The 26,059-nt window shown below is 46.8% G+C and overlaps 1 protein-coding gene across 1 annotated transcript in view; it reads right to left on the bottom strand.

Moving 5' to 3' along the window:
- gpr153 (G protein-coupled receptor 153) overlaps nucleotides 1–23,750 on the bottom strand; it is a 54,762-nt gene extending 31,012 nt beyond the window's left edge. The window contains exons 1-2 of the mRNA XM_078238519.1: nucleotides 23,365–23,750; nucleotides 7,482–7,911 (exon numbers count right to left, since the gene is read on the bottom strand). Coding sequence (XP_078094645.1) covers nucleotides 7,482–7,911; nucleotides 23,365–23,750 — 816 coding nt within the window. The remainder of the gene's footprint in view (nucleotides 1–7,481; nucleotides 7,912–23,364) is intronic.
- Between the last annotated feature and the right edge of the window lie 2,309 nt (nucleotides 23,751–26,059).

The following is a 26,059-nucleotide window of genomic DNA, read 5'->3' as shown; positions in this document are numbered from 1 at the left end:
TCCATACCGACAATGACCCAAGGCCGGAATCGAACCCGGGTCCCTGGCGCTGTGAGGCAGCAGTGCTATCCACTGTGCTGCCCAAATCATGACAATACTATGGGTCAGATGAGGAGGCAGGCCCCGGGTCTGCCTCGGCTGAAATGAGGATCGAACCCTTTGCAATGGTACTCATCTGATCTGCATGCTAGTTGTCTAGTCAACTGAGCTAACTGCTTCCTCCTTCACTTCTTACCAATTATTATATTCTAACCATACCTATTCACCTTCTCACCCTTTATTCCTTCTCTCTGCAGACTTGAAACTAATTGTCTCTTATAACATGATATATTGATAAAGCTTTCTTAACATAATAAAACATCCCAAGATGCTTCACCAGACACATTAATAAAACAAGGTATGGCACCAAGCCATGTGAGGAGATATAGAGTTGGATGAGCAAAAGTTTGGCCAAAGAGGTAGTTTTAAGGATTGTCTTAAAGCAGCAAAGTGAAGTAGGAGGGCAAGGTTTAGGGAGGGAATTCCGGGGCTTGGGACAGAGGCAACTGACAGCATGGATTAAAACTGAGGATGCCTAGGAAGCTGGAAATATGATAGTACAGATGTCTTTAGACAGCTGTGGAGCTGAAGGAGACCAGAGTTCTAAAGAAACGGAGGGACAAGGCCACAGGAGGATTTAAAAACAAGGAAGGGCATTTTGAAGTCAAGACATTGCTTAACCAGGAGGCAATGCAGGTAAGAGTAAAGGATTGTGTGATGAACGGGACTTGATATGAGTTAAGATATAGGCAGTAGGTTTTGGATGACCTCAAGTTTAATGATGGTAGAATATGGGAGATCAGCCAGCGTTGTAATAGTTGAGCCTGGAAGGCATGAATCATCTGTCTGTAAAACTTAAAGGTCTCTTAACCATTGGATGTTAAAGCTTTGCCTGACTTCCCTGACTAGAGAGACTAAATAATCTGGGTCTGTATTCCTGGGAGTTTAGAAGAGTGAGGGGTGACCTTATTCAAACATATTAGATCCTGAGGGCACTTAACAGGGTAGATGCTGAGATGTTTTCACTAGTGGAGAATTTTGAACAAGGGGACATGGCTACAAGATAAAGGCCAGGTCATTTGAAACTGAGGTGCGTGGAAATTTCTTCTCGCAGTGGGTGGTGAATCTCAGGAATTCTCTGCCCCAAAGGATAGTGGAGGCTGGATCATTAAGGGGGGGAATTTTTCCCGTCTCGCCCGCCATGGGAAGCATAGCGGGCAAGGGGGCGGACCATGCAAAGGTCTGTTGACTTCAGACGGGATTCTCCAGTTTTGGAATAAGCGTGGCTGGAAAATCCCACCCTCAAAGTATTTAAAGTGGAGGTGGATAAATATTTGATAGATCGAGGGATAGAGGGCTCTGGGGAAATTGCACGGAAAAGGAGTTGAGGCCGGCATAGATCAGACAGGATTGTATTGAATGGTGGGGCAGGCTTGAAGGACGTGGTGGCCTACTCCTGCTTCTATTTCTTGTGATCTTGTGTTCCCCCATCTTCCTCACCTGTAATTTAAATGTTAGATTTTTGAAACATAGAAGAAGAATTTCGCTGGGTGAAAAGTGTAGGTCTTTGTTCTAATCTTGAAAATTCCAGTTTGGTAGCCCCCAGTGACCTCTCTTTTCCAAAGCAATCACCTCAATATTTCCTCATAATTTTAACTCCTGAGGTTTGGAATCACCTTTGTTGTGTTACAAAGACTGTTTCAAACACGTAAATACACAAAGAATGTTGCAATGCTCTGGACTGTTCTTGCATGGTTGAAGTATTCATCGCAGACAACTAACACAGAATGCACAAGTGCGAGAGGACATAGTAAATAGTGATCTCTAATTATGGAAACATAAGGAGAGGGGAGGGGTCTTGGATGGGAAAATGGAGGTGGGGTTAAGAAATAATCCTGTAAATCAGAAATAAAATGACACTAAAACAGAACTGGCCCGAGGAATATAGATAGGGTCCCCGAACAACAGAGTCGGTGTGCAATATTGCAATGATGTCAACACTACAAGTGACTTTGACAGAGTAACTAGGGGACAGTGCTTCTATTGACAGCAGGGTCAGTAAAGGGAGGACACAGATTTAAGGCGATTGACCAAAGAACCAGTGGGGGGGGGGGGGGGGGGGTGCACTATTGTGATCTGGAAGACGCTGCCTGAAAGGGCAGATTCAACAGGAACTTCCAAAAAAAGGGAATTGGATAAACTCTTAAAAGGGGCAAAGATTGTGAGGCTAAGGGGGAAGAGGAGAGTTGCACTAATTGTGAGAGCTAGAGTGACATGCAGCTCCACGATCAGAAGCAATAGAAAAGACTACTGTGAAAGCAAAATACTGCAGACGCCGGGAATCTGAACTAAAAACAAAAAATGCTAGAAATCTCAGCAGGTCAGGCAGCATCTGTGGAGAGAAACAGGGTTAATGGGCGGGATTCTACAGCCTCGCTCGAGTGAGACCGGAAATTTCCACCCGGGCTCAACGGACATTTCTGTTGTCCGCCCCTCACCCGCTCCGATTCCGTGGCAGTCGGGGCGGTAGAATTTCAATGAATGCTCAGCTCAGTGACCCTTCATCGGATCTGAAGACTAATAATTATTTGCAGACGTTCCAGGTATTGCCTACACTCGTGGCAATCCCTGCCTCCACAAAACTTATAAGCCTGAATAAAGGATTTGTCAATCCAACGGGTGCCCTGACTTTAACCAAGGGGAGCGTCAGTCTAACTGTGCATCACACACTAGGAAAGTGGGTGCAACTTGGACAAGATGGTTCCGGAACGAGGAGGCTTCTTGCGAGCTGTCCGCAGCACACCCTTCAACTCCATCTTTTACTCCCATTCTTACGCTCTTAAAATTGAACTCCAAATCTTCTAAACTTTGGAATAATGCTCTTTATATGAAGTTGATCTTTCTCTTCACCCTATATGTAACTGCAGCACTGTACTCTGCACCATATCCTTTCATCCTCTCCTATGTACTCTATGAATGGTATGCTTTCTCATAGAATAGAAGAATAGAAAAAATAGAATTCCTACAGTGCAGAAGGAGGCCATTCGGCCCATCAAGCCTGCACCGACCACAATCCCACCCAGGCCCTATCCCCATAACCCCATGCATTTACCCTAGCTAGTCCCCCGAGGCTAAGGGGCAATTTAGCATGGCCAATCCACCGAACCCACACATCTTTGGAGTGTGGGAGGAAACCAGAGCACCTGGAGGAAACCCACGCAGACACAGGGAGAGCGTGCAAACTCCACACAGACAGTGACCCAGGCCGGGAATCAAACCCAGGTCCCCTAGTGGTCAGCAGTGCTAACCACTGTGACACTGCGCTGCCCTTTGTCTGTACAACGCGCAAGAAACAATACTTTTCACTCTCTCCTATCTCTCTATCCCTCTATCACTCTGTATGTGACAATACTAAATAAAATCAAATTTGGCTGTGACTGCACTGCAAATGTTCATATATGAAAAATGTAAAGGTAAAATCGGCAAACAGTAAAATTTGTCAGGAGCTCGTTAACTGCTGCTTAACTCCTGCAAATATTTACCAATTCCTTTACCACTGCATTAACCCGTATCGCCCATTCTTAAAGTGCTGATTGTAAATATGATTTTTCTGCAGAAAAGGTTGTTGGAACAATATGCCACAGGGCACAGAATCTATTTGAAGAAAACTTGGATAAATAGTTGAGGCAGAACAAAATGTAAAACTGTACCAGGGTCAGCACACCAGTGTAATTAGTTATTTCAGAAACAAACCAACGCAAATATGACGGGCTAAATATCCTTGCTGTAGATTTCCATCGTGCAAAGACCAACTAAAAGAGCGTGTTGAAAGCTTGTTAACTGCGAGTTAATGCTTGTGAAATTTTTGTTGGCGGTTTCTCACATTGAAACATATACCATTTCAACAAAGAAATTATTCTAAATTTAGAATCTCTCCACCTACTATGAAAGTATGAATGGAAATTAACCTGAGCAGGTTCCAGTCGTGTCTAATTTCAACGAACAAAGGAATTGGCATTTATGTAGCATCTTTCATTGGGCGGCACGGTGGCACAGTGGTTAGCACTGCTGCTTCACAGCGTCAGGGACCCGGGTTCAGTTCTGGCCTCGGGTCACTGTCTGTGTGGAGTTTGTACGTTCTCCCCCTGTCTGCGTGGGTTTCCTCCGAGTGCTCCGGTTTCCTCCCACAGTCCAAAGATGTGCGGGTTAGGTTGATTGGCCATGATAAATTGACCCCAGTGTCAGGGGGATTAGCAGGGTAAATATGGGGTTACAGGGATAGGGCCTGGGTGGAATTGTCGTCGGTGCAGACTCAATGGGCCGAATGGCCTCCTTCTGCACTGTAGGGATTCTATGTTCCATAACATCCAAAGCAGTTTACAGAGAATTAAATATATTGCAAGTACAGTTAGTGTTGCAATGTAGTGAATCACAACTATCCATTTATGCACAGCAACATCACTCAAACAGCAATGTGATAATGATCAGATAATCTGTTTCAGCGATATTGAATAATGCAGTGGGATCTTTTACGTCCAATTGAGGGGTTAGGCAGGGCCTCGGTTTAACATCTCATCTGAAAGATTGTGTTACTGACAGTGTGTATTCCCTCAGTTCCGCACTGATGTGTCAACCTAGCGTATGCGCTTGAGTCTCTGGATTGGAACTTGAAACGTTCTGACTCAGAGCCATGCCTGGCATTTGTACAACATTTACCTTTTCCTGCCATATCAGAGCTCAATGATCCAAGGCCATGGCAGTCTATGGCAGGGGGCAGCACAGTGGCACAGTGGTTAGCACTGCTGCCTCACCAGGGACCCAGGTTTGAATCCCGGCTTGGGTCACTGTCTGTGTGGAGCTCTCCCCGTGTCTGTGTGGGTTTCCTCCAGGTGCTCCGGTTTCCTCCCACAGTCCAAAGATGTGCGGGTTAGGTGGATTGGCCATGCTAAACTGACCCTTAGTGTCGGGGGGGGGATTAGCTAGGGTGAATGCATGGGGTCATGGGGATAGGGCCTGGCTGGGATTGTGGTCGGTGCAGACTCGATGGGCTGAATAGCCTCCTTCTGCACTGTAGGGATTCTATGATTCTATGATTCCTCAACTCTCCCATGCCACACTATCACTCAGCGACCGTACTATTCAAGCCCAGCATGGCGTACCTCAGCAATTCCAGGACTTGGCAGCGCTGAGAGAGAAAAATATCTCTACTGACAACCCACAAACAGGAAGAAGTGAAATTGTGCCTGACAACTTAACTGTAATTTAATTTATTTTCATGCTGGAGTCATTTTATAAATGTTCATAAATTCCAGAAAATAACTTTTACAATAAAATTAACTACTTTCCATACTGGGACCATGAATGAATAGCTGAGAACATCAAATATTTTTTAATTGAATGCATTGCCACCCATTGACTCTGTCTACACTTCCCGCTGCCTCGGCAAAGCAGCCAGCATAATGAAGGACCCCACACACCCCGGACATTCTCCCTTCCACCTTCTTCCATCGGGAAAAAGATACAAAAGTCTGAGGTCATTTACCAACCAACTTAAAAACAGCTTCTTCCCTGCTGCCATCAGATTTTTGAATGTATCTACCTCACATTAAGTTGATCTTTCTCTGGGCCCTAGCTATGATGGCAACACTACATTCTGCATCCTCTCCTTTTCTTCTCTATGAATGGTATGCCTTGTCTGTATAGCGCGCAAGAAACAATACTTTTCACTGTAAATGAATACATGTGACAATAATAAATCAAATCAAATAAAAAATGGGAAATGTTCATTTCAAAAAAAAGTCATTCATATTTTCAGCCTTGAAACTGTACTGCAACTGACCTAACACAATAACCACACAAACTTTTGCATTCTTTGAAAGATACCTATTATTGAAATAAACATATTTATGAGAAAGCTTTAATAATCTTGGTTGCAGATAGTACAAGAATAAAGAACTTATCCGCTGCCATGCCTTATAAAATTATTGAAACATGGCTTAGTTAGTTACACTCTTGCTCTGGTCAAAAGGTCATGGGGTTAACTCCCACTCCCAGGATCTGGGCACATAATGGAGACTAATACTCCAGAGCAGTACTAAAGGAGTGCTGCACTGTCAGAGGTGGTGACCACCAAATGAAAAATTCAACAGACGCCCTATCTTTAAAGAGTTTAAGTTTATTTATTAGTCACAAGTAAGGCTCACATTAACACTGCAATGAAGTTATTGTGAAATTCCCCTAGTTGCCAAACTCCGGCACTTGTTCGGGTCAATGCATCTAACCAGCACGTCTTTCAGACTGTGGGAGGAAACCCACGCAGACACGGGGAGAACGTGCAAACTCCACACAGACATTGACCCAAGCTGCGAATCGAACCTGGGTCCCTGGCGCTGTGAGGCAGCAGTGCTAACCACTGTGCTCCCATGCCGCCTGTCTGTTTGTTCACATGGTTTTCTTGTATGGTATAGATCCCCTAGCATTATTATAAAGAGGGGAAGGAGGTCACTATTCTCTAAACCAGTGTCACAAACACAGAAGAACCTGTCCCTCATCTTATAGCCAACTTCAAGTGTGGAAAATGGCCACCATGTCTGTTCACTGAATAGCAGTCGCTGCACTTTTGAATACGTCATTGTGTTAAGTACTTTGAGTTGTATTTGAGAGATGTCATAGCTAGCTATGTCATACACCCACACAATGGCTGCAGCACAGAAGGCCATCTGAACCCTCACGACCATGCCAGCATTCGGAAAGTGATTCAGTTTGTTTCCAATGCCCCATCCTTTCCCTGTCGCCTCGTAATAAAGATGCAAATATTTTATGTTTGTGCACATTTAAAATTCTTGAACAAATAAATGATTCAAATCAGAAAGAAACTCAAATGAGGTGGGAGAAGTGTGAAGTTGCTGATATCTATCTCCAAAATAAATTTGTAGGATTGACCCAAGAAGATTTCCCTCATAGACATAGACACCCTACAGTGCAGAAGGAGGCCATTCGGCCCATCGAGTCTGCACCGACCTCAATCCCACCCAGGCCCTACCCCCACATATTTACCCGCTAATCCCTCTAACCTACACATCCCAGGGCTCAAAGGGGCAATTTTTAACCTGGCCAATCAACCTAACCCGCACATCATGGAACAACTCGTCTTCATTTCCTTTTTGCCCCATTGAATTATTTTAATTTCACCAGCATAATTCCTGGGTAGCAAGTGGGGAAGATTCCTTGGCCCTGATTTTACCGGCCCTCATGGAACGGCGCAATCTTATGAGCCTCGGACAGGCATGCCGGTAAAATTCCGGCCCTTCTGGCCGCTACATGTTGGGAAACCTTAAACCCACGCTTTATAATTGTGTTTGCAATTTTACCACACAAATGCAACATTCCCCAGCATGTCGATCTTTTTGTTGTATTAACAGAAAAAATAGCCAGTGACTTACCAAGACAGGAAATCCGGTCAAAAAGTCGTAGATAAAAACTATTCCACTGATCAGGTAAGTTATCTGGAGAGAGGTTTTCAATGGTTCCGAGCCATCGATGGATGATCTCCGGTTACCCTGCGCATCTTCCACCACTATTGTGGGTACATTGAACTTGTTCTTATTGGCGTTGTTCCCGGCTTGAATGGTGAAAGTTTGAAAGAGGGCAATGCCAATGCATACCACCCCCATCACTACACTCCCACTAATCAACAGCAGGAAGCAGACCCCAAAACCAAGGCCTATCTCCGTGACAATGAAGCGACAGTCCTTGGCGTAGAAACGTTCTGTGGTGTCATGCCAGCCTACTGCAGGCAACGTAGACAGGATAAAGGATACCATCCAGATCCCCATCACTGTGTGGACAGCTTGCTTCTTGGTGTTACTCAACCTGGAACAGTTAATAAAAACAGTTACACATCTGCCCCATTCTAAATGCAGATTAACCACCACTTACAATGTACTGTCCAGTCATTGTTACTGCATAATGCTCAATAACACTATTTTCTAGGCGCTGCATATAAAAGGATTGTATTGTATGGAATTTACAGGCCATTCAGCCCATCAGATCTATATATGCCTGTGTTTATTAACTTCTGCCCACCCCAGTAAACCTACATGTGCAAAATGCTGTTGCCCATGTTTAATAACAGTGGGTAAGGTAAAAGTCAGTTACAGACGGAACATGGAAATAACATGGAATGCAAACAGGGCCTTCAACCCTGCTTCTCCCACAGAACACATTAAATTTATCATAATCCCTCCTATACTCATTTAAACCCCTGGCCTGAAGTAATGCAAAGCATCTTGCTCCCGCAGCTAAACAGGTAGATAAAACAACACATCAAAATGCCTATCTGCATCCCACATCTGCAGAGGAAGAAAGAGATAGGGAATCTGGTAAGTTGGTGCGGCAACAATAATCTCTCCCTCAATGTCAACAAAATGAAGGACAAAGTCATCGACTTCAGGAAGTGTAGTGGAGGGCATGGTCCTGTCTACATCAATGGGGACAAAGTAGAAATGGTCGACAGCTTCAACTTTTTAGGTGTCCAGATCACCAACAACCTGTCCTGGTCCCCCCGTATGGACACTATAGTTAAGAAAGCCCACCAATGCCTCTACTTTCTCAGGAGACTAAGGCAATTTGGCAGGTCAGCTATGACTCTCACCAACTTCTACAGATTCACCATAGAAAGCATTCTTTCTGGTTGTATCACAACTTGGTATGGCTCCTGCTATGTCAAGAAACTAAAAAGGATCGTGAATGAAGCCCAGTCCATCACTCAAACCAGCCTCCCATCCATTGATACTGTCTATACTTCCTGCTGCCTTGGTAAAGCAGCCAGCATAATCAAGGATCCCACGCACCCCGGACATACCCTCTTCCACCTTCTTCCGAAGAACAAAGAACAAAGAAAATTACAGCACAAGAACAGGCCCTTCGGCCCGCCAAGCCTGCACCGACCATGCTGCCCGACTGAACTAAAACCCATTACTCTTCCGGGGATCATATCTCTCTATTCCCTTCCTATTCATATATTTGTCAAGATGCCCCTTAAAAGTCACTATCATATCTGCTTCCATTACCTCCCCCCGCAGAGTTCTATGCACCCACCATCCTCTGTGTAAAAATCTTGCCTCGTCCATCTCCTTTAAACTTTGCCCCTCGCACTGTAAACCTATGTCCCCTAGTAATTGACTCTTCCACCCTGGGAAAAAGCTTCTGACCACCCACTCTGTCCATGCCCCTCATAATCTTGTAGACTTCTATCAGGTCGCCCCTCAACCTCCGTCATTCCAGTGAGAACAAATCAAGTTCCATTGGGAAAAAGATACAAAAGTCTGAGATCACGTACCAAACTGACTCAAAAACAACTTCCCTGCTGCCATTAGGCTTTTGAATGGACCTTCCTCGCATTAAGTTGATCTTTCTCTACACCCTGGCTATGACTGTAACACTACATTCTGCACTCTCTCCTTTCCTTCTCTATGTATGGTATGTTTTGTCTGTATAGCGCACAAGAAACAATACTTTTCACTGTATCCCAATCCATGTGACAATAATAAATCAAATCAAATCATACCATGGTTACAAAGACTGCAACAGTCCAAGGAGAGGACTTAACACCAGCAATTGGGATGGGCAATAAATAAAAAAAAACAACAGCCCAGCAACAAATAAGTAACAGACTGTGGATCATCTGTTTGATGTTTCTCGGAGGAGTTGAGCAAAGGGAAAGAGTGCAATACTGGAAAGTAATTGTTGTGGGTGGCAGGGGAAGAGAATCATAGATCATCAGGAGGGAGGTGAAGCAAAGCTTGCCCAACAGAAGCAGGAGCCTTCCAGACCAAAAACACCACCTTGCATTTATTAGCACTTTTAATGGGGAAAAATGACCCAAAGCACTTCACAGGAACAAATCAGACAAAATACTGATAATGAACCTAAAGTTAGGAGTCATTAGGCCAGGGATCAAATGTCTGGTCAAAGAGATGGGTTTTCAAAAATACCAGAACAGAGGAGAGAGATCGAGACCAAAAGAGAAAATGCTGGAAAATCTCAGCAGGTCTGGCAGCATCTGTAAGGAGAGAAAAGAGCTGACGTTTCGAGTCCAGATGACCCTTTGTCAAAGCTGGAGAGAGACCGCGAGTTGTAGGGAGAGAATGCCAGAGTTCAGACAACTGATCTGGGGAAAGTGCAGCCAGAACTGGAGAATTCTTGGATGATGACAGGGCTGGACGAGGTGACAGGTATAATGAGGATTGAGGCCACGGAGGGATTTGAACAGGAGGATGAGGATTTTTAACTTGAGGCATTCGTGTGCTGGATGCCAAGTTAAGTCCACAGTGCAGGAAAGGTGAGCGTGACTTGCCGTGTGCTGGGATATGGGCAGTAGAGGGTTGGATAAGTTCATGATTTCAGAGCCTGCAGAGCATCAGAATATTCCAATCTGGAGGTAACAAGAACATAGATGATGGCGTCAGCATACGGTTTGGGGCGGCATGGTGGCACAGTGGTTAGCACCGCTGCCTCACAGCCCCAGGGACCTGGGTTCAATTCCGGCCTCGGGTCACTGTCTGTGTGGAGTTTGCCCATCATCCCCATGTCTGCATGGGTTTCCTCTCAGAGTCCAAAGATGGGCGGGTTAGGTTGATTGGATATGATAAATTGACCCTCGTGTCAGGGGATTAGCAGGGTTATGGGAATAGGGCCTGGGTGGAATTGTGGTCGGTGTAGACTCGATGGGCCAAATCCCTTCTGCACTGTAGGGATTCTAGGATAAGCTGAGGGAGGAGCTATGTTATGGAAGAGGAATTAGGCTGTCTTAATAATGGAGAAGGTTTCAGGTTTGGAAGCTCAGCACAAGGTCAGATAGGAAACCACGTTTGAGAACAGTGTAGTTCAGCCTGCGAGAAGAATGGAATCAGTGGGGAGGGAGGGAACAGAGCTTGTGGTGAAGGGCGATGACATTGAACGGATTTGATCTTAATATTTAACTGCAGACAATCACATCTCATCTAGGATTAGCTTTTGAGTTTGAATTGTAACAACCTGAGGTTTTTTTTATTTATTAGTGTCACAAATAGGCTTACATTAACACTGTAAGAAGTCTCACAACACCAGGTTAAAGTCCAACAGGTTTATTTGGTATCACGAGCTTTCGGAGCGCTGCTCCTTCATCAGGTGACCAGGTGATGAAGGAGCAGTGCTCCAAAAGCTCGTGACCTGGTGTTGTGAGACTTCTTACTGTGCCCATCTCAGTCCAACGCTGGCAGCTCCACATCATGGCTACATTAACACTGCAATGAAGTTAGTGAAAATCCCTTAGCCCGGCACCTGTTCGGGTACACTGAGGGAGAATTTAGCATGGCCAATGCACCTAACCAGCACGTCTTTCAGTCTGTGGGAGGAAACCGGAGCACCAGGAGGAAACCCACGCAGACACGGGGAGAACGTGCAGACTCCGCACAGACAGTGGCCCAAGCCAGGAATTGAACCCAGGTCCTTGGTGCTGTGAGACAGCAGTGCTGACCACTGTACCACCATGTCACCCCAGAGGTATTAGAGGAATGGAGACAGATGGGTTGCAAGTAGGCAGCTTATCTTCAGAGAACTTGCTATTGAAGCTAAGAGGCCAGGGAAGAAGGGTTCAAATAGATGGCTGGTACTTGGAAAATCTTTGCATTCCAGGGTGATTCTGTAGTAGTGAACAGTTTGGCAGTGAGAGCAAGGTCTGATAGGCTTTGATGCTTTTAAGCCAGAACTGGCATTGAAATGGTAAATTGTGTATGTTCAGGTCTGCGCCTCCTGGCCTTCACAGAGAGGAGACTGGAGTCTTACAACTGCAGGAATGGAAGCAAGGAAGAGCTTCACTGAGGAAAGAGCTATAAATGGAGGTGAAGTTGAAATTGGTGAATCCAGAAGTATGATGAATGGACAACCAAAAGTTAAACTCTGCCACACAGGAAGCCCCAGCAGATTGGTGTCTGCCAAGGTCGGGGGAGCCACCTTCCTGGATCCCCTCGGCCCATTGAAGGCATTTGCACTTCCCTTTCTCCACATTATACTTCCTCCTTTACCCTGTCCCAAGCCTCTTGAACTCAGTCCCCACCACCTCGCTGGGATCTGGATGTCCGTGGGCTCCTGGACATGTTGGGGCTGCCCGCAGACGCAGCACTGGCCATCCAGGGATGGGACGGTGGCACAGTGGTTAGCACTGCCGCCTCACAGCGCCAGGGACCTGGGTTCCATTCCTGGTTTGGGTCACTGTCTGCGTGGAGTCTGCATGTTCTCCTCGTGTCTGTGTGGGTTTCCTCTGGGTGCTCCGGTTTCCTCCCACAGTCCGAAAGACGTGCTGGTTCGGGTGCATTGGCCGTGCTAAATTCCCCCTCAGTGTACCCGAACAGGTGCTGGAGTGTGGCGACTGGGGGATTTTCATAGTAACATCATTGCAGTGTTAACGTAAGCCTATTTGTGACACTAATAAATAAACGAACAAACAAATTAATTGAACAGCAGCTTTCTGAGGCAGGACCGTCCCTTGAGAAAGGAGCGGAGGTCACAACTTAAAGTAATCAACATTGCTCGTGATGTTAAATCGCTGCAGGGCAGCGGCGATTGCGGGTGGGCTGCCCCTGATATTTTAGCTGGAAAGGGGGAGGTGGGGGGAGGGCAAGGACTGCGGCGTCCTGTAAAATCCAGCCCTCGGGAGGTATGGTCAATTCAAACAGATGAGTAGCCAGTGAAATGATAGCCAGACAAGGAATCATAGCCTAAAGAGGAACAGAGACATACAGCAAACAAAATGCAGACAAGCACTTGGTAGCGAGTTTCAGGTTCCTAATGAGGTTCATGTTTAGATACACAAAAGCCTATTTAATAATTATTTTTCTCTTCTAAGCGTTGGCCTAGTCCCTGCAGAAAAGTCTTCAATTTTGAAAATAAAATTAACTTTATACTCGCCTTGCTCTCCTGGGTTTAGCATTTCAAGACACTGACTTAATGATTCACTACAACTGTGCCCCAGGGTCTGAATTAAATATTCATCAATAGCTCCTCCCAGCCAAACAGAATTGAGTCACGCTCCCCGTTCAATTATTCATAGGCTAGTTTAGCATCTTAAATAAGGGTGTGTTAGATCTCAGCTGTTAATGAGCAGAAGCGTTGTTGCTCAGATATAAGCTAACTTGAGGGAAGCAACCTCATCAATGGGACAAGTGCTACGATCTGATGAGGGCGGTAATACAATGAGCTGGCATTGGGAAGGGAAATGCTCACCTGAAGAAGGGGCTTGGAGCTCCGAAAGCTTGTGTGGCTTTTGCTACCAAATAAACCTGTTGGACTTTAACCTGGTGTTGTTAAACTTCTTACTGTGTTTACCCCAGTCCAATGCCGGCATCTCCACATCAAGGGAAATGTTGCCATGAAGGATGAGTTGGATTGCCAGCTCCTAGTGGACATATTTCTAGAGGCCTCCCTCCCACCTCCACTGTCCTTGCAAACTCTTCCCTGAGGTGATCTCCCACTCACCTGATGAAGGAGCAGCGCTCCGAAAGCTAATGGCGTTTGCAACCAAATAAACCTGTTGGACTTTAACCTGGTGTTGTTAGACTCCTTACTGTGTTTACCCCAGTCCAGCGCTGGCATCTCCACATCTTGCAAACTCGACCAGCCTTCCCTTGTTCCACATCCCCACCCTCTCCACCATTTCTACAAATAGTAAAAAGTGTTGAAAGAATGAAAAAAGAACACATCGATTTTATAAAGCCCCTAATCGTTTTTCTCCCAGGTTTGGATGTCTGAGGTTTATAAGGTTGTTATGTTTCTTTAAAATTAAGAGAGAATGAAGGGGATCATGGTGGCATGGTGGCCCAGTGGTTAGCACTGCTGCCTCTCAGCGCCAGGGTCCCAGGTTCAATTCTGGCCTCAGGTCACTGTCTATGTGGAGTCTGCACTTTCTCCCCGTGTCTGCGGGGGTTTCCTCCGGGTGCTCCGGTTTCCTCCCACAGTCCAAAGATGTGCAGGTAAGGTTGATTGGCCATGCTAAATTGACCCCAGTGTCGGGGGGAGTAGCAGGGTAAATATGCAGGGTTACGGGAATAGGGCCTGGGTGGGATTGTTGTCAGTGCAGACTCAATGGGCTCAATGGCCTCCTTCTGCACTGTAGGGATTCTATGATTCTATGGAACATATTTGAAGTTTGCTGTTGATACTAAACTTGGAAGTATTGTAAACTGTGAGGAGGACAGTGTAGAACTTCAAAAGGACATAGGCAAGTTGGTGGAGTGGGCAGATAGATGGCAGATGAAGTTCAATGCGGAGAAGTATGAGGTGATGCATCTTGGTAGAAGAGACAATTTAGAATAAGGGGTAAAATTCTTAAGGGGGTGCAGGAGCAGAGAGACTTGGGTGTATATGTCCATAGATCTATGTTTCTATGTCCATGTTAGATCATTGAAGGTGGCAGGACAGGTGGGGAGAGCAGTTAATGAAGCCCAGAGTATTCTAGGCTTTTTTAATAGGGACATAGAGTACAAGAACAACAAAGTTATGGTGAACTTATTCAAGACACTAGTTAGACCTCAACTGGAGTATTCTTTACAATTCTGAGTGCCACACTATAGGAAGGATGTGAATTCATGGAGAGAGTGCAGCAGAGGTTTACAAGAATGATTCCAGGGATGAGAAACTTCAGTGATGAAGATAGATTGTAGAGGTTGTGACTATTCTCCTTGGAGATAAAAAGGCTAAGAGGAGATTTGATAGAGCAGTTCAAAATCATGAGGGGGCTAGATAGAGCAGGTAGGGAGAAACTTCCCACTCGTATAAGGATCAAGAATGAGAGGGCACAGACTCAATGTGATTTACAAAAGAAACAAAAGTGATGCAAGAAAAAGCTTTTTCACAGCAAGTAGTAGGGTCTGGAATGCACTGTCTGGAAGTGTGGTGAAGGCAGGTTCGTTCGAGGCATTCAAGAGGGCATTCGACGATGGCATTAAATGGAAAAAATGTGCAAGGGTACGGGGAGAAGGCGGGGGAATGGCACTAAGTCATTTGGAGAGCTGGTGCAGACAAGATGGGCTGAATAGCCTCCTTTTACACCATACCAATTCTGTGGTCTCTCTCTCCGCCACTTTCCTTCCCATTAAAGTCATCTTACACCCTCCCCCTACCACCTAAAGTTTCTACCTGAGTAACTGCTGAGAAAGAGCTTGTCCGTTAATGTGATCCTGGTGGGAAAACTGTAGGAGTTGAAGACCTTCCGCCCAGCCCCATAGAAAGAAAAGAGGCACTCGCTCCCACTGATTGCCCCTTGAATAAGGGAAAGCCTCGGGCAACTTTCGAACCTCATTTCAATGGAGATTTGTTGCATTAATTCAACACAAATACTCTATGAAACATTGTGCTGTTTGCTGCTGGCGGAGCTGTCTGACTGAGACCTCACTTGTGACAAAGAGAATATAACGATCAGGTTGAGTCTGCAATCTGCCAGTAAAGAGACATAGAATTTGACCACACACATTACGGATTACTTAGCACAAACAAAAATAAATGCTTGGTCGCTATGGAAACAGGTTGCACCCACAACACTGCCACAGATAAAGCACAAAGCTAGGCCGAAAGCAAAGGTTCCTCCCTGCAGTGAAGTTAAGTACCCACCCCTGGGGATATTTTGATAATTAGAACCAACCAAATTGAATAGGCTTAAAAGAACAAGGCCCTTTAATCTATTTTGATCCCTTCCTTTCCACAGCACATGCCCTACCATCTTCCCATTGCAGCTGGAACATCCACTTACACACTGACTGCAACTTCAATGAGGATCTTCTCCAAATGGTGACGCTCCCACAGCACCACACCGGAGAATTAATATAGTTAATGTAAGCCTACGAGTGACACAAATAAATAAACTTTAGGGCGGCACGGTGGCACAGTGGTTAGCACTGCTGCCTCACAGCACCAGAGACCCGGCTTCGATTCCTGTCTTGGGTCACTGTCTGTGTGGAGTCTGCACGTTCTCCCCGCGTCTGCGTGGGTTTCCTACAGGTGCTCCAGTTTCCCCCCCCACACTCTGAAAGACGTGCTGGTTAGGTGCGGTGGCCATGCTAAATTCTCCCTCAGTGTACCCGAACAGGTGCTGGAATGTGGCGACTAAGGGATGTTCACAGGAACTTCATTGCAGTGTTCATAGAAATCATAGAAACCCTACAGCGCAGAAGGAGGCCATTCGGCCCATCGAGTCTGCACCGACCACAATCCCACCCAGGCCCTACCCCCACATATTTACCCGCTAATCCCTCTAACCTACGCATCCCAGGATTCTAAGGGGCAATTTTTAACCTGGCCAATCAACCTAACCCGCACATCTTTGGATGTGGGAGGAAACCGGAGCACCCGGAGGAAACCCACGCAGACACGAGGAGAATGTGCAAACTCCACACAGACAGCGACCCGAGCCAGGAATCGAACCCGGGACCCTGGAGCTGTGAAGCAGCAGCGCTAACCACTGTGCTATCGTGCCGCCCCGTGTTAAAGTAAGCCTACTTGTGACCCTAATAAATAAACTTTAAACTTTAAAAAAGATTCCGCACTGAAGCATTCAAACCCAGAAATGGAATGATATGAGATAAGGGGAGTTTACTATTCACAGACAGTTGTGTACAGTCACTGCAAATGTTTTTTGCACAGTTAAAAGGGTGGGATAGAAATTCTGATTGAGCCGCTTGTTTTTCTGTCCATTCACTTTACTGGGCTGGCAAACGCAGGACTGGGATTTGAATTATAAACACCGGGAAACAGCCAATAAATTGGAGAAGTTAGATACACAGAACGTAGTCTGCCGGTCTAATAATAATAGTCCATGTATTTAAGAGGAAATTAGATTTTTTTAAAAATTCATTTGTGGAACATGGATGTTACTGGTTGGCCAGCATTGGGCGACACGGTGACACAGCGGTTAGCACTGCTACCTCACAGCGCCAGGGATCCAGGTTCAATTCCGGCCTCGGGTCACTGTCTGTGTGGAGTTTGGATGTTCTCCCCGTGTCTGCGTGGGTTTCCTCTGGATGCTCCGGTTTCCTCCCACACTCCAAAGATGTGCGGGTTAGGTTGATTGGCCGTGCTAAATTGTCCCTAGTGTCAGCGGGATTAGCAGGGTAAATGAGGGTAACGGGAATAGGGCTTCGGTGCGATTGTGGTCTCGATGGGCTGAATGGCCTCCTTCTATACTGTAGGGTTTCTATGGATTCTATGGATTTATTGCCCATCCCTGATTGCCCTTTGAACTGAGTGTCTTGCTTGGCTATTTCAGAGGGCATTTGAGAGTCAACCACATTGCTGTGGCTCTGGAGTTACATGTAGGCCAGATCAGGTAAGGATGGCAGATTTCCTTCCCGAAAGGGCATTAGTGAACCAGATGGGTTTTTCCGACAATCAACAATGGTTTCATAGTCATGAGTAGATTCTTAATTCCAGATACTTTTTTAAAAATTGAATTCTTTTGAAAGAAAGAAGGTAAAAGTTATACTTTGATTAAAGCAAATTACTGCAGATGCTGGAAACTGAAACAAAAACAGAAAATGCTGGAAAATCTCAGCAGGTCTGACAGCATCTGTGGAGAGAGAATAGAACCAACGTTCCGAGTCTGGGATGTTCACATTTGGCTGTGATACAGCGCTGTGAAGTTCCTTCACTGCCAGTACTGCCTTGGGTCAAGAAGGCAGCTCACCATCACCTTCTCGAAGGAAACTGGAGACGGGGCAATAGATACTGGTCTTTGCTAGTGACATAATAACCTCAAAATGAATTTAAACAAAAAAACACCAATTTAATGTTAGCAAAATATCGCGGATGCTGGAATCTGGAAGAAGAGAATGGCGGAAGCCAGACCTGCTGAGATTTTCCAGCATTCTCTGTTCTAGTTAAGATTTAATGTAGATTGGCCAGTGCAATATTTGTATTAAAAACGTACAAGGGGCCCACACTGAAATTCCGATAATGTTACGATATTTATATTTATACAGCATTCGAGATCGAATCATGAGGGGTCTGGTCGGAGCCGACAGGGAGCAACTGTTCCCACTGGTGAAAGGATCAAGATAGAGAGGGCCCAAAAAGTAACTGGCAAGTGAAGGAAAAATAACATGAGGAAGATCTTTTTCATGCAGTGAATGGTTGAAGTCTGGTATGCCCTGCCGGAGAGTGCGGGGCAGGCAGGTTTCAACTGAAGTATTCAGAAGGGTATCGGGCTGTTATCTGAAAAGGAAGAATCTGCAGGGTTATGGGGAGAAGACCGGAGAATGATGCTAGGTGAATTGTTCATGTGGAGAGCTAGTGCAAACACGACGGGCTGAATGGCCACCCATGCTATACCAATTCTGTGACTTCCTGTCGGTTCTGACCAGACCCCTCATGATTTTGCCTTCTTTTAAAACTGGTGGCACAGTGGTTAGCACTGCTGCCTCACAGCACCAAGGACCCGGGTTCGATTCCCAGCTTGGGTTATGTCTGTGTGGAATTTGCACATTTCCCTGTATCTGCGTGGGTTTCCTCCGGGTGCTGCGGTTTCCTCCCACAGTCCAAAGATGTGCGGGTTAGGTGGATCGGCCATGCTAAATTGTCCCTTAGTGTCAGGGGGACTAGCTAGCATAAATGCATGGAGTTATGGGAATAGGGCCTGGGTAGGATTGTGAATGGTGCAGACTCGATGGGCTGAATGGCCTCCTTCTGCACTGTAGGATTCTATGATTCTTATACGTGGAATTATTCATAGGAATTTTTTCTGCACTCTCTCCAATGCCTTCACATCTTTTTAAATTTTTTACTCCATTCTTAGAGTTACAAAGCCAATGCTCAGAATGGACTGGGCAAACCCAAATCCATTGCTTGCTTGCTCCAAAAACCAAATTCAAAATCCAATTGAATTCAATTCAAGGTCCCCACAAGGGAGACAAACAAGACCCAAGTTGACAAGATAAGGCATTGCACCCCATCTTGGGCTTGATCTGACTGAAGGTTGGTCTTAGCCATAAGGCCTGACATCAGTCCTTAAGTGCGCTCTCCGGAACTGGGCGCAATACTTCAACTGAGGCCAAACTAGTGTCTGAGACAAGTTTAACATGACCTCCTTGTTCAGTTTGTGGGTTGTAAGACCGAAGGTGTGGAGTGCCAGCAACCAGGGAGGCGCCTTGAAAAAGCATCAACTGGCATCTTCCAATGCCCCCGCTTTGTCAGCAAGAAGGTCTACAGATGCTCCACCCAATATAAGTGTGGCACAACAGACCATTTTAATGTGGGCTGCAGATCCAGGAAATCTGTGCTGACAAGGCGGAGAGAAATCTACTCAAGAAATTCAAGATACTGACAGCTAGGAAATCACCTTCATTAGAAGAAATAAAGAGAAATAAAGGACAATACTGAAGTGCTAACATTGAAGTCAACCGGCATCCTACTGAATTCAGATTGGACACGGAGTCTCAATTTTATCCGACAGAGTTTTATGGCTGAACAAAATAGCAACCTTTCTCTATTCAACTCCAAGGTCCAGGAGGAATCCAGCTAAATGTTACAGGTCAGCTTGATGCAACACTAAAGAACAAAGAGAGGGACATTTCTGAAACATTATACATTATTCAGAATCAAGGGTACTCTTTGTTGAGACGAAAGGCCTGTATATTTCTGAACTCGCTCATTAAAGTTGGTGAGGTCAACAAACAAGAGGGAAAAAATCCTGCACTGAGGAAGTTGAAGGCTTCACGACCGTAACTACTCGGAAATAGAGCAGAAGTTGTCAGAACTTTGCGAGGCTCGAAAGCAAGATTGGAGAGTGGACATACTGCCTGGACGGATGGCCACAGTACATTCCAAGCAATCCCGTCTTGGGGCAATTCTTTGAACAACGTCACCACATTAGTGTTGTAGATGGGGCAGCACGGTGGCACAGTGGTTAGTACCTCACAGCGCCAAGGACCCGGGTTCGATTCCCAGCTCGGGTCACTGTCTGTGCGGAGTCTGCACGTTCTCCCTGTTTTTGCATGGGTTTCCTCCGGGTGCTCCAGTTTCCTCCCACAATCCAAAGATGTGCAGATTAGGTTGATTGGCTATGCTAAATGGCCACATAGTGTCAGGAGGGCCAGTAGGGTAAATAGATGGGGTTATGGGGATAGGGCCTAGGTGAGATTGTGGTCGGTGCAGACTTGGTGGTCTGAATGGCCTCCTTCTGCATTGTAGGGATTCTATGACCTCCTGGTATATGATGAACGATTGGCAGTACCATGAGCTCTCTGCCTGGAAGTCCTCCAAAGATTCACTGTGGACATCTTGCTATCAGCAAGTGTTGAGCCAGGGCACAACAGTCTATATGATGGCCAGGTATTTCACGCACCACTGAAGAGATGGTCTCTGACTAGGTCACCTGTGCCATTCACAGAAAGGAGTAGAAGAGCCACTTCCGCCCTCCTCCTTCCCATCCAGGCCTCAGGATTGTCTGGCGAGGGCTTGTTTGTATTCAAAGAGATAGTATTTCTCACAGTGGTAAATTATTCTCACTGGGTAGAGGTACAATAGCAACATGGCTTCACCCCGAAGCCGTTATTACCTTTTTGAAGAAGATGTTCTCCACATTCTCCACGGCATTCCAGAGATTGTTGTCTCTGATAACAGACCACAATTTGCCAACGAATGTTTCCAATCCTTTACAGCATCATCTGGATTTGCTCACATCACGAGTTTACAAAGTAAACTCAGTCTAACGAGGGGGCTGAGCAAGAAGTACATGCTGTAAAAGACTTACTAACGAAGAATGACAACATTGAACAGATTATCCCGCCACACTGTTGCAGAATGGATTTGCACTGTGCAAACTCCTAATGGGCTACAGGACTAGAACCCAACTTCCTTTCCTTCCTCACACGTAGATAGACAATGTCACGGTGGAAGACCATAGTCAGGTTACAAAAAGGGAAGAAATATACCAAGCAAGTCAAGCCTGTACTTTTAACCAAAAACTTGGGCCTCACACCCTTCAACTCTCATAGAGAAGCTACAGCAATCAAGATTGTATCTAGCCCAGATGCAGCTGGGCATCATTCAAAGGAACTGCCCTGATTTATATGGAAACCATGGGCTCATATCCTCATCCTCAGAAGAACATCATAAAATCCATACAGTGCAGAAGGAGGCCACTTGGCCCATCAAGTCTGACAGAATGTTTTACCCAGGCCATCTCCCCCACCCTATCCCTGTAACTCCACACGTTCCCCATGGCTAATCCATCTAACCTCACATCTTAGGATACCAGGGGGCAATTTAGCATGGCCAATCCACCTAACCTGCACATCTTTGGACTGTGGGAGGAAATTGGAGCACCCGGAGGAAACCCACGCAGACACGGGGAGAATGTGCTAACTCCACACAGACAGTCATCCATGGCTGAAATTGAACCTGGGTCTGTGGCACTGTGAGGCAGCAGTGCTGCGCACTGTGCCATTGTGCCGCCCCAACAGAATTCAACAGAATCACATATGAGGAAACCAGGCATGACACTCCCCTGCCCTTGTTATCAAGGGGTTTTTGGATATCCAAGCACAGCACATCAACAGTATTGCCCTCATCAATCCTCTCTATTCTTCAAAGAATACGTAGAAATGTCTCAAAATGTTTACCGATTGATTTACTCTTTCTATTCATATTTAAGTAAAACTGAGGTGCTAACCCTAAGGCAGAATTTCCATTCCTGCTCCTGGACCAGATGTTTAGCTCTCTACCCAATCATTCTGACCTCGCTATGTCTTACTGATCCAATACACGCACACACAGGAACAGGGGAATCTGTTCCCCCAATATCGAGATACCCTCTCCAATCATTCAGACCTTGTTCCTGTTCCAACCTGAAATCAATCTCATAGAATCCTGACAGTGCAGAAGGAGGCCATTCAGCCCATTGAGTCTGCACTGACAACAACCCTACCCAGGCCCCATCCCAACAACTCCACACATTTGCCCCGCTAATCCTTCTAATCTACGCATCCAGGGATACTAAGGGGCAATTTAGCATGGCCAATGCACTTAACCCGCACATCTATGTGATACGGTAGCACACTGGTTCGCACTGCTGCCTCACAGCACCAGGGACCCAGGTTTGATTCCCGACTTGGGTCATTGTCTGTGCGGAGTTATGCACGTTCTCCCCGTGTCTGCATGGGTTTCCTCCGGGTGCTCCGGTTTCCTCCCACAGTCCACAGATGTGTGGGTTAGGCTAATTGGCCATGCTAAATTGTCCCTAGTGTCAAGCAGGGTAAATGAGGGTTACAGGAATAGGGCCTGGGTGGTATTGTGGTCAGTGCAGACTCGATGGGCCGAATGGCCTCCTTCTGTAGGGATTCTATGATCTTTGGAGTGGGGGAGGGAAGCGGAGCACCCGGAAGAAATCCACGCAGACACGGGGAGAATGTGCTAACTCCACACAGACAGTGACCCAAGCCGGGAATCGAACCTAGGTCCCTGGAGCTGTGAGGCAGCAGTGCTAACCACTGTGCCACCGTGCCATGGAAAATCTAAACTGGCAGCATCATAATTTGGAAAGTCGACTGATTGCATTTGGGATCTGTTAGGAAGAAATTGAATCTGAGAAGCTCAACAAATTTCCTTGCCCTTTAGTAGAGGAATTTTGTGCTCATCATCAAATATAGGTGTGTGCTGGCTACCGTCTCCCATCTATCCCACTTTGTAGGTGTGTATCTCGGGAAATGGTGCAGAAACAACCAGTTAAATGCCCAGAAACATTCCTGACAAGCAAAGCATTGATCCCCACTGGAAGTGCCAAGTGGCAGAATTAACCCTTTATTCCGATTCCAAATTATAAAAGGTTTCCACAGCTACGCCCTTAGCTCTTGAGCTGTACTGATTTTTTTAATGATTTGGGTGAACCATCTCTCCAAAACCCCTTTAAATGCATATAGGTCTTGTCCCGTTTAGGAACAGGAATAGGCCATTCAGCCTCTGTTCCATCGTTCATTTAGATTGTGGCTTTGCTACAACCTGGTGCTTGAGCATCTGCATTGAGTGATATGCGAGTGCAGTTAGCGGTATTCCATTTTGATAGCCAGATTGGTGTGTCAATGCTGAAGAGAGAAGTACATCGGAAAACCAGAATGGGAACCTGAGCCTCAGTGGGTTTCAGATGTCCCAGGGACCAGGAGGGAATGTACATGTGCGGCACATTCCAGGAACACGGAAACGGGATTGTGGGCAAAGTCAGGGGAACACACGGAGAAGCTGAAGCCATGGGAAAGCCCATTGGCCACATCGCTGAGTGCCATTTGATTGGATCCACCCCCTTACCTGTAATTGACGGGCCACCGTACCATCCACATGCGGTGATAGGACAGCGAGGTCACGGAGAAGCACGTCACCAGCGTCAGAGTGTAGAAAGTGGAAACAAAGACTTTGCACAGCCCCTCGTTCCATTCATAGTCCGAGTGTTGCCTCCGGAGTTGGATGACGGAGTACATCGTGATGGGGATACCCACGTTAAGGATGTGTGTCCCAGCCAGCGTGCAGATGAGGAACTCCAGCGGTTTCCATTTCTTCTGCTTGGCGCTGACGCTCAGGATTCCCCAGGTGTTGGCCAGCAGCGAGACGCCCGAGCAGATTAGCCAAGCCAACGCGTTGTTGTACAAGCTCTGCTCGTCTGTGTTCTCACTCATGGCGGATCGTGGAGCTCCCATCGCATGGGACCTGTAGCAGATTGTGTGCAAGTGTGTGAGCGGGCAAAGGCATCCTAGGATTGAATCTGTTCCAGCGAGAAGGTAGCCAATGAAGCCTCGAGCCCCTTCATCCCACACGGAGGAATATTGCACAGACACGATATCTCATCATCACCTGCAGATTAAAAACATGTAATACATATTACACAAGTGTTTAATGGCAGAACAGGCTCGAGGGGCTGAATGGCCCTAGTCCTGTTCCTCTGAGCTTCTCTCAAAGACATAAGATACCATCTGATATTGTATTAAACCTGAAGGTCCCAGACTGGTCCTCCAGTCTGTGCTGATTTAGTCAATAGCAGTGGGAGATCTCCAACTAGCCTCAGTGTCCCTGGAGGACAGAGAGTGTCAGTGGCCACCCCTAATTGCTGACTGACTCCTCCCACCTCTCACTGCACTTATCTTGTGTGTCTGTATGTGAACATGTCCGTGTGCAATGTGCGCATATCTGTATGCGTGCCTGCACCTGTGTGCGCCAGTGTGTACATATGCTCATGTGTGCATGTGCGCGCACACCCATGTGTCTGTGTCTATGTGTGTGTGTCTGTGTGCACATGTGTGTGGGAGTGCACACACACAGTGTATGTGTGATTGTGTGCCACGTGTAAAAACAGGAATGTGCTCAACTTTGATACTCTGTGGTCAGATAGAATGCTGATATTTGGCAGATCGGCTCAATGCTGAGGAATAGCGACTTGGGTATCAGTGTACGGAGCTTGGGAATGCATGTACGGAGCTTGGGAATGAGTATACGGAGCTTGGGAATCAGTGTACGGAGCTTGGGAATGAGTGTACAGAGATTGGGAATCAGTGTACGGAGCTTGGGAATGTGTGTACGGAGCTTGGGAATGAGTGTACGGAGATTGGGAATCAGAGTACGGAGCTTGGGAATAAGTATACGGAGATTGGGAATGAGTGTACGGAGATTGGGAATGAGTGTACGGAGCTTGGGAATGAGTGTACGGAGATTGTGAATCAGTGTACGGAGATTGGGAATGAGTGTACCGAGATTGGGAATGAGTGTATGGAGCTTGGGAATCAGTGTACGGAGCTTGGGAATGTGTATACGGAGCTTGGGAATGAGTGTACGGAGATTGGGAATCAGTGTATGGAGATTGGGAATCAGTGTATGGAGATTGGGAATCAGTATACGGAGCTTGGGAATCAGAGTACGGAGCTTGGGAATGTGTATACGGAGCTTGGGAATCAGTGTATGGAGGATATTCTCTGACCCAGTGGAATCATATTCAATTGGTGAAAACAGAAGTGGCAATTGCACGGTGCGTTATCAGAAATGTTGTCATAGGCTTACATCAATTGATTACTTTGAAGATAATTATTGTTATGTGGATAAATTTGCAAACGATTTGTGCACAGCAAGCTGTCACAATTAAATGAATGAATCTGTTTGTTGGTGGTGTGAATTGCATGACGAATTCTGCTCCGACACTGAGTGAACTCCCAGCTCTCCTTCAACTCTCCCTGACAACCCTAGCCCTTCCTGTCCTGTGTCTAAGGGGACTTCACCAGACAGTCTCAGAGAGACAGGATTTTGGGCCAATACTTGTGTCAAACTCATTCCTGGTCTATCTTTCCACTTTTGGGATTGGACTGTATGGGGCACCAGCATAGTTATTGGGGAAGGATGGGATAGGGGCTGGAGCAAGAACTCTATACGTCAGAGGCATCTGTGTCATTGGCCCTCAACAAGACCCTATATAGGAGCTGGAGGTCGATTTGGTCAGACACATTCCCCCGCCCTGCACAGCCCCCCCTCCCCGCCCCTCCCTGCAGCCCTGCAGTCCATCTACCACCCTCCTCCCCTGCACTCCCCCCTTCCGGCCCTGCACTTCCCCCCACCCCCCACCCCTCCAGTCCCACACTCCCCCCTCCACCCCTACACTCCCCCCTCCATACCCAAACTCCCACCCTCCTCCAGCCCCCTCCAGCCCCACACTCCCCCTCCTCCAGACACCTTCCAGCCCCGCACTCCCCGCTGCCCCCCTTCTGTCCCCACACTCCCACCTCCCCCTCCCCAATACCCCCGCTCCTCTGACCCCACCCCCGCACTCCCCTCTCCTCCACCCCTCCCCACACCCCCTCCTACCCCACACTCCCGCCTGCCCTACCTCCCCTCCGGTTCCACACTCCCCCCAGGCCCCATGCTAACCCCCCCCCCCCCCATGGCCCCATGCTCCCCCCACACCCCACATCCCCCCAGCCTGGCATTCCCTGCTCCCCCTCCCTCCAGCCCCTGCACTCCCCCCTCC

Source organism: Mustelus asterias, chromosome 22 (genome assembly GCF_964213995.1).
Source record: "Mustelus asterias chromosome 22, sMusAst1.hap1.1, whole genome shotgun sequence".
Classification (NCBI taxonomy): domain Eukaryota; kingdom Metazoa; phylum Chordata; class Chondrichthyes; order Carcharhiniformes; family Triakidae; genus Mustelus; species Mustelus asterias.
The sequence above is the reverse complement of the archived record's forward strand: the minus strand, read 5'-3'. Positions and strand labels throughout refer to the sequence as shown.